General features: G+C 41.7%; 1 protein-coding gene across 1 annotated transcript; it reads left to right on the top strand.

Annotated features, from left to right (window-relative positions):
• Positions 1-3,087: 3,087 nt before the first annotated feature.
• LOC127252821 (uncharacterized) lies at positions 3,088-4,580 on the top strand. The gene is made up of 3 exons (XM_051277150.1): positions 3,088-3,479; positions 3,672-4,058; positions 4,493-4,580. The coding sequence occupies exons 1-3, from the start codon at positions 3,088-3,090 to the stop codon at positions 4,578-4,580; spliced, it is 867 nt and encodes a 288-aa protein (XP_051133107.1).
• The last annotated feature ends 8,706 nt before the right edge of the window (positions 4,581-13,286 follow it).

The raw sequence follows: 13,286 nt of genomic DNA on the forward strand, positions 1-13,286 counted from the left end.
TTTCGTGATAGACACATTTTAGTAGAATTTATTTGTATTTATGTTTGGATTTTAATATTTATTTTGACAATAAATTCTACGTAAAATATTATTTTTGGTATCAAGTGCAGGATATTATAAAAGAGGGGCAAGAGTGTCAAAGAAATAAAAGATTGCAAATTTAATCTTGGAAAAAAAGTGAAATTATGATAAAATTTGATTTTGTTACAAGATATGGATAAAGATTGCAACAAAAATAAATAAATAAAGATTACTTTTTCCAATGTCAAAAGGCAGGAGGTGGCCACTTTCAGATCGAACAAGAGAGAACAAGAAATTACAGAGCATAATAGTCCCGGAAAAAGATTGCAAGGTGCGGCAGGCATGAAGGAAAAGGATTCAATAAAATTTTGATTTCTATCCCCTACCAATCTATCATTTTTAGGAGATGTCACTTTCTTTATTGTTTTTGTTTTCTCCCATATGATTAGCAAGTAGATCTATTTTTTCTAGTTTAGGAGTGAAAAACAACTTGGTATGAATTTGAGATATTAGATTGTTTTGATTTATGATATTTCTTTAGTTCCTCTTTATGTAGTTTATAATTTCTTTGATTTATAATCCTTAGTTTAGTTGTGTATTTTGGCCGAATATTTCAATTAAATTAAAGATTAACTGGTAAACTAAATTATGCGTTTGTTTTTTAATTTGGTTCAAATAGCAACTAGGAAATCACATAATCAATTTTAAACAATTCGCATAGGTAATTGTTAAATTGAATTAGGTTTTTCTAGTTCGCAAGGCCGTTAGACTAGTGAATTCTTTGTGGCATCACTAGGGTTCTAGTCTAATTAGGGAAGCAGTTGACGGACATACCTAAACTGTCGAGAAAAATGAAGAGTTGGTTATTAGACGCGTGTCGGTAACTAAAACTAATTTAATTAGAAATCAATGAAATTAAATATTTATCGATGATCAAGTTCAAAATCCAAGTTGTCAATTTTATTCATAGGCTAAGAGTTCGTCTTTATCGAAATTCAATCGTAGAATTTTCCATAGATTTTTAATTTGCTAGTTTCGTTCTCGTTTTGCTTTATTTTAATTTAGTTTAGTTTAATTTCACTTCTTTCCAAACCCCCCTTTATTGTTTATTGAACAATTGAAGATAAATACATTTTGAGTTGATTGAGGAGACGACCTACTCCAACTATATTTTTCTATTTTTATAATAAAAGTAGATATACTTTATTTAATTTTTGCAGCGCGTGGCAAACGCTGTCAAAATATTATTTATGAGTTTATCACATACTTACAATAATTTTGGATTTGTTTCTTTAGTTTCCAATTTATAATATTTTTTTTATATGATAAAGAATAAAATTGTATAGTACCTTAAAAAATAATATTTTAAATTAAATATTACTTTTTGATAAAATAATTAAATAAATATATTATATATATTGAAAACAATATTTTCTCCGTCTAAATTCAAAATATTATTTTTACCATTTACATATTGTTACGTATGAAATTTTGAATTAGGTTAAAAAGCCCAAGGTAAAAAGAAAAAATGGGCCTAGCAATCGAGTTGATCGAACTGGCTGAGGGGCACCGTGGGAAACTCAGATAAAATAGATATATTTCTAAGGAAATAGCGGGTCGGAAGGTCTGCAGGTCGGAAGGTCCTCAGGTCGGGAGGTCTGCAGGTTGGAAAATCCTCAGGACGGGAGGTCCGCAGGACGGAAAGTCCTCAGGACGGAAAGTCCACAGGACGGAAGGTCCTCAGGTCGGGAGGTCCTCAAGTCGGAAAGTCTTCAGGACGGAAAGTCCGCAAGTCGGAAGGTCCTCAGGTCGGGAGGTCCTCAGGTCGGAAAGTCTTCAGGACGGAAAGTCCGCAGGTCGGAAACTCCTCAGGTCGGGAGGTCCGCAAGTCGGAAAGTCCTCAGGATGGAAAGTCCGCAGGTCGGAAGATCCTCAGGTCGGGAGGTCCGCAGGTCGGATGGTCTTTAAGTCGGGAGGTCTACGGCTGGACCAATAAATCGGATGGTCTTTAAGTCGGGAGGTCTGCGACTGGACCAATGAGTCGGATGGTCTTTAAGTCGGGAGGCCTGCGGCTGGACCAAGAAGTCGGATGGTCTTTAAGTCGGGAGGTCTGCGGCTGGACTAACAAGTCGGATGGTCTGTAGGCGGAAGATTTGCGGTCGGGCCAAAGAGGCGGAAGGTCTGCGGTCGGTCCAGGGAGTTAGACACTGTTGAGAGTAAGTGAGAATGATACTGTGGTCGGTTGAGGGTACGTGTAAGCAGGAGAAGGGTTAGCAGACGGTTGAAAAAGAGACTTTGTAACCGTTCGGGCGACGATTTCCAGTACCGTTTCTCAAGGAGTATTTAAGGATTTGGATTTTTCTGGAGAAATCATCTTCAATCAACTTCAACAAAGCAAAGTCAGATTCGGGGATCACCACTTTAAATTTTCAGCATTTTTATTTTCCAGTTAATTTTCTTGTGTACCGTACAGTGTTTAGAGATTCCTAATCTCATACGCTAATTAATCAAATTTAAGGATATTTTCATATCTTTGAATTTTACTTTTTATTTGTTGAAAAAATACATCAACAAATTGACGACCACAGTGGGAGAAAGGCAAGATTGATGAGACTACATCAACAGAGAATTTCATACGACTGAGGTCTGGCCGAATCATCAGAAAGATTGATATGGCAGGCTCACAACCTCAATCATCATCAGCACCGGTGGGAGAAAATATTTCACCACCAGTCATGCCAAATCCAGGGGAGATTCCCCAACCACCTACCGATTAGTTGTCTTATGTTCAACAAATGAACAATCAGCAAACTGTGGTTATGCAGAACATGTTGCGCGAGCAACAAAATCTTATGCAGAACATGTTAGATCAAGCATTATCAAGGGTTACTCTTCAACCCACCCAGACGCCGCCAGGGGTGTCACCATCAAGAATGCAAGCAAATTTTGCAGGGCCATCATATATGGACAACACACTTCCAAGCGCCACAAACTTCAACCGAACAGATAGGGGAAAGACTCCTCCGACTTTCCCAAATAATGTTCCTTTGGGACCAAGGGTTGAAAATGTGCAACCGAACATTACAAGAGAGGAAAGACCAGGGGCATGTGCAAGATCCCATTCTTATTCCTGTTCAAAATCCCATTGATGTTCCTGATCATCAACAGTTTCGTTTGGGTGATGAAATTGCTCACGTATTGAGGGTTCAGTTTGGTCTAAATCATCAGATGGCCAACCGACCTGCTTATCAGAGACCGTTTCCAGAAAGGATTATTAATGAATATCCTCTCCCAAGGAATTACAGGCCACTAGAATTTCATGCTTTTTCTGGAGAGGATGGATCCTCCACTATAGAGCATGTTGGGCGTTTTACAGCACAGTTAGGGGAAATTGGTAACAATCCTTTTTACAAGTTACAAATGTTTGGATTGTCCCTAACTAGGACTGTTTTTTCATGGTTTGTAAGTCTGCCACCTGGGCAGATACAAACTTGGGAAGGTTTAGAGATGGCATTTCATGCCAGATTTTTCAATATTTGCCAACGGTTTCTTTGACTGATTTATTGGAAATGAAACAATACCCAGAAGAGTTAGCTTCAGTTTATTGAAAGGCTGCGATTAATGAAAGGACGGTGTCCTACAATAATCAGTGAAAAAGATATGACCAACTTAGTGGTCCGAAACATGCATGGTCACCTAAGGGATGCACTCACTGTACATGATGTCGAGGATTTGGCAAGCCTCGCATCCAAGTCTGGACGTTTAGAATCTCTTTTCAGGGAAAGGGATAAAAATTTCAGGCGTAATAAAGGCCAACATATGGCTAGTATGGAAACAGAGGCATACAACTTTGAATATGATCAAACAGAAGAGATGGCGGCCGAAATCATCTTTGGAAAGCCTTATGTTTGCTCTAAGCTAAAACCAGCACCAGGAACAGAAGCTAAAGGGCAACCGACCTTTGACAATACAAAGGCCGATGAGATATTTGATATTCTGCTAACTGATGGTCAGATCCGAATTCCAAAGGGGCAGAGGTTGGCTACTAAGGAAGAAATCAAAGGGAGGCCGTACTATAAATGGCATAACTCCTTCACACACAATACAAGTCAATGCACTCATTTTCGGAATGAGATTCAAAAGGCTATTAAGGCAGGTCGGCTCAAGTATATTACTTTGGGAGTGGAGCAGCAACCATTTCCAAAAGTAACCACAACAATGGTTAATATACAAGCAACTTCTAGAAAAGAAAAAGGGAATTCATCAAACAGTGGCCGACCATAGGAGAAACTCAAGGTCTGTGAAAAAACAGTGGCTGAAAAATGGGACAACCAAGATGGTTCTTTTAATGTGGAATTAAAGGACTAGGTTTTAGTTCGGGACCACCCGACCAGGAGGACGGGTGCAGTCGGAAGAAAATGGACTCGAAATAAGAAACATTTACCAATTGATGTGGATCCTCGCTTCTCAGGCATGAATCGTACTCAGATTTGAAATGCCAAGCGCAGGTACGCTCCGAGATACAGAGACAAGGTCGCCTCATAAAAGCAATCGAATGACACCCAAGGCGCTGTTAAGTATTCAGAGGGAGGTCGGTCTATCATGGTCGTTTCGTTCGAGCAGCCGAATGAGGCAGAGGAAGGTCGGCTCATCGGGGCTGCCTCATCAAAGCAGCCGACCAGCGTACGGGACATTGTTGATTACAATAAGGGAGGTCGGTCTATACAAAAGAAGGGAAAAGGCTTGTCTGATGAAAGAGTTAAGGGTTTCAGGTGTCAATATTGTGAGAAGGTTAACATTAACCCATCACTGGAGGAGTTTCGTTTGGAATCTTTGACTGTTCAACCCGAAATTGAAGTTGGAGACGAAATTTCAGAGAAGCATTCAAGGTCTATCAAATTTCGACTAGGGCCACGTATCCCCTGCCGAATAACAGAGATTAATTGGGTTGAGGAAGAGCCTTTGTGGGCAAGTCTGGTGGATGAGTCTATAGAAGAACCAAAATGGGCGAAAATTGCAGATCCTGATTTTCAATCAGAGGTCCCTCCAATAGTCTTCCCTCCCATTCCAGAAGGCATGGCGTCTCATTTGAAGCCTCTGTATGTTAATGCTCATATTTGTGGGAAACCAATCACAAAGGTTTTCATAGATAATGGGGTCATCTTCAATGTAATGCCGTTAAAGACTCTTAAGAAGTTAGGAAAGGGAATCCATGATCTATCTCCTATGGATTTTGAGATGACTAGCTTTACAAGGTAGCCGACCAAACCAGAAGGCATGCTGGTCGCCTCCATTGAAGTCGGTCCAAAGAAGATTTCTTCTGTTTTCTTCGTGGTGGATGCAGATACCACATATTCAATCCTGCTTAGACGAGATTGGATTCATGCATCTAAATGTGTACCATCAACACTGCATCAACAATTGATGTTCTGGGAAGGCAACCAGGTCTTTAAAATGGAGGCAAATGACAATCATTTTGGAGCATCAGAACAAGTTGAAGAATCAGTTTTTTATTCTGGTCATGTACCTCCAATGTATCAGTTTTTTATGGCTAATGATTACCCAAATAAGGGTTTTAAATTCATTGGCCAGAATTCAATGTTCTTTTAAAAGAACAGTTGTACTATATGGCTCTTTAGTAAGCCAGACCTACTTTATATAATACATGTCTTATGGAGGGTGCAGATTTACAAGATTGTAATTTCCTTATTAATCAATATTATTTAGATCGGCTTTTAAAAAAAGTAGAAAAAGTAAAAAATATACATGATGTTCATTTCCAAGAAGATGAACAATTTCGTTGGCCTGATCTATTAGATAAAACAGAGCCAACTTATTCAGCACAAGATCCATTGCTGGAATTTAACTTAGGAACCGACCTGGTTCCAAAAGTAATCAGAATGAGTGATTATTTGTCCAATGAGCAACAAACATTGATGCTCGAGGTTATAAGAAACAATATTGATAGTTTAGCATGTGATTATTCAGAAATGCCCGGTTTAGAGCGAAGTCTGATAGAACATCGATTGCCCATTAAGAAGGATTTCAAGCCTTGTAAGCAATCTCCAAGACGTATGAGTCCTGACTTGATGCCTCAGATTAAAGAAGAGATTCAGAAGCTTCTCAAAGTGGGTTTCATACGACCTTGCCGTTATGCAGACTGGTTGGCCAACATTGTACCAGTGGTTAAGAAAAATGGTAAGATCAGGATATGCATCGATTTCAGAGATCTTAATATGGCCACCCCTAAAGATGAGTATGTGATGCCTATGGTCGACATGCTAATTGACTCAGCAGCAGGGCATAGAATTCTTAGTTTGATGGATGGTTATGCAGGATATAACCAAATCTTTCTGGCAGAGGAAGACATTCACAATACATCATTTAGATGTCCAGGAGCATTAGGCATTTATGAGTGGACAGTTATGCCTTTTGGTTTGAAGAATGCTGGGTCGACTTATCAGAGAGCCATGAACTCAATTTTTCATGATCTTATTGGTAAGTAAATGGAAGTTTATATTGATGATGTAATTGTCAAATTTTCTAGTTTTGAGGAACACTTGAGAGATCTTAAGGATGCTTTCAGTCGAATGAAGAAGTACATATTGAAAATGAACCCAACTAAGTGTGCTTTCGGTATATCAGCTAGGAGTTTCTTGGGGTTCTTGGTTCATGAGAGGGGCATTGAGATCGATGCTAACAATGCCAAGGCAATTCTTACCAGCCGACCACCTCAGACGGTTAAAGGAATTCAAAGTCTGTTGGGAAAAGTAAATTATTTCAGGCGTTTCATTTCCAATGCTGCTGGCAAGGTCAGACCAATCACTAAATTATTGAAGGCAGGAGGAAGCCCCTTTGAGTGGGGACCAGACCAACAGACAACCTTAGACGCTATAAAACAAGCATTGGCTCAACCACCTGTGTTGATGCCTCCCAAGGAAGGTCGGCCTCTTAAACTTTATTTGGCAAATACTCATGAAGTAGTCAGTTGCTTATTAGCTCAAGATGGAGATGATGGGAAGGAAAGAGCAATTTATTATTTGAGCAAGACTCTCACAGGATCAGAATTAAATTATACAATGCCAGAGAAGATGTGTTATTCACTGGTGTTTGCATGCACTAAACTTGAACATTATATGCTGCCTAGAAGAGTTGAGGTTATTTCAAAGGTTGATCTCATCAAATTAATTTTGCAAGACCTACGATGCAGGGGAGACTTATGAAGTGGGCAATTAAATTAGCCCATTTTGATTTGTATCATTCTCCCTTGAGGGCGGTTAAAGGCCAGGCAATAGCAGACTTTTTGGCAGACTTCACAGGTTGTGAGGAGCAACCGACTGGGTGTATATCTTATGTAAGCACCCGAAAATGGTTAATGTTTTTTGATGGTTCTACCTCAGGAAACTGATCCGGTGCAGGCGTCCTGTTGGAAGGACCAGACGGTCAAAGGGTCAATTTGCAGCTGCAATTGGAAGATATGACCCATAATTCAGCATAATATAAAGCTTTGATCTTGGGATTTGAGGCTTTGATAGCCAAAAAAGTTCAGTCGGTTATTATAAAAGGGGATTCTCAATTGGTGATCAACCAAGTAAACAAACAGTATGTTTGCAATTATCCCCACTTACGGAAGTACAGGGACTTGGTAGGTCGGTTGCTATCAAAGATTTTCGAAGTGATAATTGAGTTCGTCCCTAGAAAGAAGAATCAATTTGCAGATGATCTAGCTCAAAAAGCTTGCAAGGAATTCTAAAAGATGTGTGCGCGGAGGTCGGCCCTGAGACTGAAGCATGAGCCAACTGGAGGATTGAAGCAGGAACCGACTGGAGGATTGAAGCAGGAACCGACTGGAGGACAGAACTCATCATGTATTTGCAAGATCCAAGAGCAAATGTACCAATTGGAATTAGATTGAAAGCTTTGCGATTTCAATTGGTAGAAGGAGTGTTATATAAAAGGACATTCGAAGGATTGCTCTTGAAATGTTTGGGTCCCGAGCAGGATTTGGAGGTGATGACAGAAGTAGAGAGTGGAATATGTGGAGCTCATCGGGCAGGTCTGAACATGAGATGGGCCATTCATCGTTTAGGTTTCTTTTGGCCAAAAATTTTTGAGGACTGCATACAATTTGCCAAGGGATGCCAAGAATGTCAGAAGCACAGACAATTAATTCATTTACCAGTAACAGAATTGCAAGCTATGGTAAAACCATGGCCCTTTAAATCTTGGGCTATGGATATCATTGGAAAAATCCATCCTTCCTCATCCAAGAATCATTGTTTTATTTTGGTTGCAACAGATTATTTCACCAAATGGGCGGAGGCGGTTGCTTTAAAAAATGTAGATCAGAAGGAGGTTATTGATTTTATACTGAATCATATCATATATAGATATGGCATACCTCATTCAGTAACAACCGACCAAGGTCTGGTTTTTACTGGGAAGAAGTTTTTAAGTTTCTTGGCAGAATTTGGCATTCGGCTGAATCATTCTTCGCCTTATTATCCCCAAGCTAATGGGCAGGCAGAAGCAGCTAACAAGATTATCATTGGGATCATCAAGAAAACAATTGAAAGGAACCCAAGGAAATGACATTTGTTGTCATCTCGAGCCTTATGGGCACATAGGAATAACAGAAGTTCTGCCACAGGGTTTTCACCATATCAGCTCACTTTTGGACAAGATGCTGTGTTGCCAGCCGAAGTGCAGGTCTCTTCTGGACGCATAAAATTTACCAATGATGAATTTACTGAGGAATATCAACAAATGATGTTGCAGCAATTGGAAAGTCTGGATGTCAACCGACTTCATGCAATTGATCAGATTGTGAAGCAAAATGAGATCAGGGCCAAGACTTATGGAAAGAAATTCTTCTACAGAACATTCAAAGAAGGAGACCTGGTCTGGAAGACTATTCTTCCAACTTATAAGAAGGTTGATCAATTAGGAAAGTGGTCCCCGAATTGGGAGGGGGCATTCATAATTCAAAAGGAGATTGGAAATGGTGCCTTTATTATCATAAATCAAGAGGATAAAAGGGTACACGAATGTATTAATGCTAGATATCTGAAAAGGTATTTTCCTACCTTTTCAGATTATAAGAAAGCATGAAACAGTAAGTTTTCAGAACCCATTTGCCAAGGGTTCAAACCTAACAAGGGTTCATTCATTGTCAGATGTTGAATCATGCTGAGGATCACTTTCTCTTGAGTCAGAATCGTCATTCCAATGATTAGGGATTAGTTCTGGCTCTTCATCAATAAGGTCTTCTAAGCTAGGTCGGTACTTCTCCCATTGGTCCTGCATCTTCTCAAGATCATAGTCGGTCTGAGCTTTTATGTCTGTTATGGCTTGGCGTTCACGATCAACAAGAGTGCGTAACCTTGAAAAGACTACACGTTGGTTGGAGAAGGTGTGATCCCAGCAAAGGTCTGGGAGTATGGCTGTCACATGGTGTTCAATCAAATCCATGTGATGATCAATGTCAGGAAGGCGACTTTGAATATCCTGAAGGGTCTCATATCCTTCTAGCACGTTTTCCATCAGGCGAATGACACAATGGATGGTCTTTCTGCCTCGTTGGGGAAACCTGAATTTGAAGTCTAATTGTTTGAGGATGCATAGCAGGTCTTCAGCATGACCTCCAACTTGATGATTACCCACAAAAAAGGGTTGGATAACACCTTGCCAATTGTTTACAGGAACATGAGGACGGTGATGAGGCATTTTAGTGCTGGTTGGCAGTCGTGTGCAAGGTTGATTTGTGAGTAAATGTTTATTTGCTGATTTGCAAGGACTGCAAATATTTATAAGGATGATGAATGGATTGGTTCCCCGGAGGGTTGGAATTTTAGAAGGTGATCCTTAATAAAAATGAGAGAAATTTTATTTATCAAGTCAAAATTTACAAAAGAGACCCTAAGACAAGTTTTATTTGGGACAATTAATCCGCTGTCCTGGAGAGTCGCCTGTTATTAGCAGTCGACTGGTACTGCTTTATGAGTTGGGATCGGGCGTGAATCTTCAACTCCTGATCTAGGTCGGCTGCATTGCTTTGGTATCGATCAATTAGGCGTTGTTCATCGTTTATATGGCATTCCAGGATTGTCTTCTCTTGATGAAGCGCCCTCAGTTCTGCTTCCTTTTGCTGGATTGACCTCTCTATTTGTGTCTTGGCATTATTCAGGCCTTCTAGTCGGCCAATTGCCTGTTGAATGGATTCCTTGGTTTTGGTCAAGGAAGCCTCCAGACTTATTCGATCCAAATCAGGCAAGGGTGTCTCAGCCATCAAAAGTTGAGCGAACAGAACTTCATTTCTGAGTTCGGATAGTCGCTCCATCAGTTGGTGAAGAATGGGGGCAGCAGCCGACTCTGAAGACATTTGAAACAAGAGACCACCAATGGCTTGAAGAAGGCTGTCAAGCAAGTCTGACCCCAGGTTGGGGAAAGATTGGTCAACAGCCTGTGCAATTATAGCTCGGACGTCCGTCGGAATGGGGACGGCCGACAACAGGGCTAGGTCAGAACATCCCTGAAATGAAAGTGTTTATCTCAGACTGAATGGAGCATTAATATTGAAAATTGATTGTGGAAATTATTCTCACCTCTGGACGAATGGTGGTCACTGAAGGTGCACGAATAGCCATGAACCTGGAAGGCTGGTCGGCTGTTATTTCAATAGCCGACTCGTTGGCATCTTCCAATGGGCGTTAAGGTTTGGATCTGGGTCCCTGAACGATGGGAATGAGATATATTTAATGTCATGTGAACATCAGTTTTTAATTTGGAATGGAAAATTTGAGTGTGTACCAGATTAACAGAGGTTTTCGAGTCAGAGAAGGGGATCTCTTGTAACTCCTATAAGAGACCCCTTGGTTGAGCAGGCACAGGTTCGTCTGCCTGTCTGTCCGCTTCTGGAGGAGGGTTTGCTGCCCCTGGGTCGGCAACCTCCAAGGCTGTTGCCCCTGGGTCGGCAACCTCCAAGTCTGCTGCCCCTGGGTCGGCAACCTTCAAGTCTGCTGCCCCCAAGTCGGCTGCTTTTTGGTTTGATGTGTCTGGAGCGGTTGTATCAGAGGTAGCAGAAACAGGCATAGGCGTGGCCATCGGTGCCATAGGAGGCAGAGAGGGGTCTGAAGCGACATAAGGTAACCTGCCCATCTCTAAAGCAGTCGCCTCATTGGGAGATGAGACCCTTGTTGTTGCCTGCTCGACAGATGAAGGCATTTTATTAGAGGCCCGGCGTTTGGTCGGGGGTTCAGGCTCTTGTAGTTGGTCGGTTGGTGGCTTTGCTGCTTTAGTTGGTCTGGAAGCAAGTTAGGCAGTCACCCGGGCCGAAGTCACACCTGAGTATAAAATAAGGATTAATATCATGGTAAGGCAAGGATCAAGATAAGTTGAGAGTATGAAATTATACCTGGACGGGGTCGTGTCCTTATAGGAGGCCGACCTGATGGGCGGTTTGTTAGGGACGGTTGACTGTCCCCAGTAGGGGGAATAGTTTGAGTCTGAGAGGCTCTTCTCTTCCTCTGTGGAGTACCCGACTCAGCCTTGAGTAATCAAGTTCCTTCGGGTGTTGGTCAGAGGGGTCGCCCCTAATGTTATTGCAGGTGGGGGAAGAAGGATGCCCAGCAAACGATCCTTATTAGGGGCAATCAAGGACCAAGTAACCGACCACCACTCGCGAAAGGATTCAACTAAAGTTGGAGAAGATTTGTAAGGAATGGAAGAGTTGAAAGTTATGTAAGTTGTGAGTTGGGATATGTATGGGGCAATTGCATCAGGAATAGCTCTCCCATCCGGACTTTGAATTATTAAATGGGGATGAGCAATGGGACCAGGCAAGCCTTGTTGGCATCCGAATTGACGGGCCAAAAATTGAGGCTGGTAGCTGAATGTATAGAAGACTTTGGGACCCTTTTTATCGATTTTCTTACTGGTGAATAATGACCTGGGCTTAAGAGCAACATCCCAAGAGAAAGGATAAGTGGGATGTGGAAGTGGATCTGGTTGGGACAAAGGTGACGGAACAGGGAATGGCCAAAAGAAGCCAGATGCATAACCAATATACCTTTTATGTATATAGAATTGGGTATCAGTGCGATTATCAGTAAGAATGGCAGTTATGATTGGATCAGACGCTTGGAGGTTATTACGACCTAAGAAAAGTCAGTTAAGGGCTACTCCTAGAGACTTCTCAAGTGTTGGGGCAATGAGAGGATGACCAAGTTGGAAAGCATCAGGAAAATAGAAACAGAAAACGGAACCATAGTTCCAGAAACCAAAAATGACCCGACGCAGCAGTGTCTAATTTTCTACCCATTTTTTTATGTAAGACGGGTGCTAACCCTGGATAGCCCTTCAAAGAGATTGGCAAGGAAAAGGGTGCCTAATGAAAAGAACCGACCCGAGGCTATGTGTATAGCGAGATCAAAATGAGAAGGGAGGACACATTTCGAAGGGGAAACTACAACATACTTACAGAGCCAAAAGAGCAGGAAGGCTGTGTGTTCTCGGTCGGTTACAGGGGTCCCGTCTGCTCCTTGCTGGTCTATTAGAAATTTAGTTCAGCCCCATTCTTTCACGTCTGTCAAAGACCAGCCCAAATGGTCTGCATTGGGCTCTTGCCCATCTAGGGTACCCATTACAGGGTCTTCCCCTACGATTGGCAGATGGGCGATCATGGCCACATCCATGAGGGTGGGGCCGATGGGGGCTGATGGAATAAGGAAGGTGCAAACCTCAGGGTGCCAAAACGCTGCCATTGCCAGAAGGACTTTCTCATGTAAATGATATGGGAGAGTTGACAAACGTATGGTCTGGTCGATTTGTTGAGTTTTCCATTGACCATAGTAATGTTCTGCTACTCTTTGGTACCAGGTGTGGTAGGGATCCTTGGGGTCTGTCAAGTGCGTTTTGATGTTGTCATGGAGGCGGGTTGCGTTGTAGTTAGGGTTGTTGATCGCCAGCAGATTTCTTGCCTCCAAGACTTCTCGCATACGGTTGGAGTCTTCAGCAGTTGTGCAATATGGGCGAACAGTTGGAGTGCGCATTTTCGTCGACACGAGAGTGGTTTCAGGGATTGATCCATCGACAGGGAGTGCAGAGATGTATCGATTCGTCATGATTAAAGTTGTAGAGATTATAATTCACAAAGGCTCGCATTGAAGAAAGGAAAGTTTTGTGGAATCAGGAGTGGTGCAGTTGCCAAGGTGATTTCTCAGTAGGGTTGTGATTTGTGAACTTCCAAACGACGATTGAGAAATGGC

Source organism: Andrographis paniculata, unplaced genomic scaffold, assembly GCF_009805555.1.
Source record: "Andrographis paniculata isolate CXL003 unplaced genomic scaffold, ASM980555v1 Contig49END, whole genome shotgun sequence".
NCBI classification, from domain to species: Eukaryota; Viridiplantae; Streptophyta; class Magnoliopsida; order Lamiales; family Acanthaceae; genus Andrographis; species Andrographis paniculata.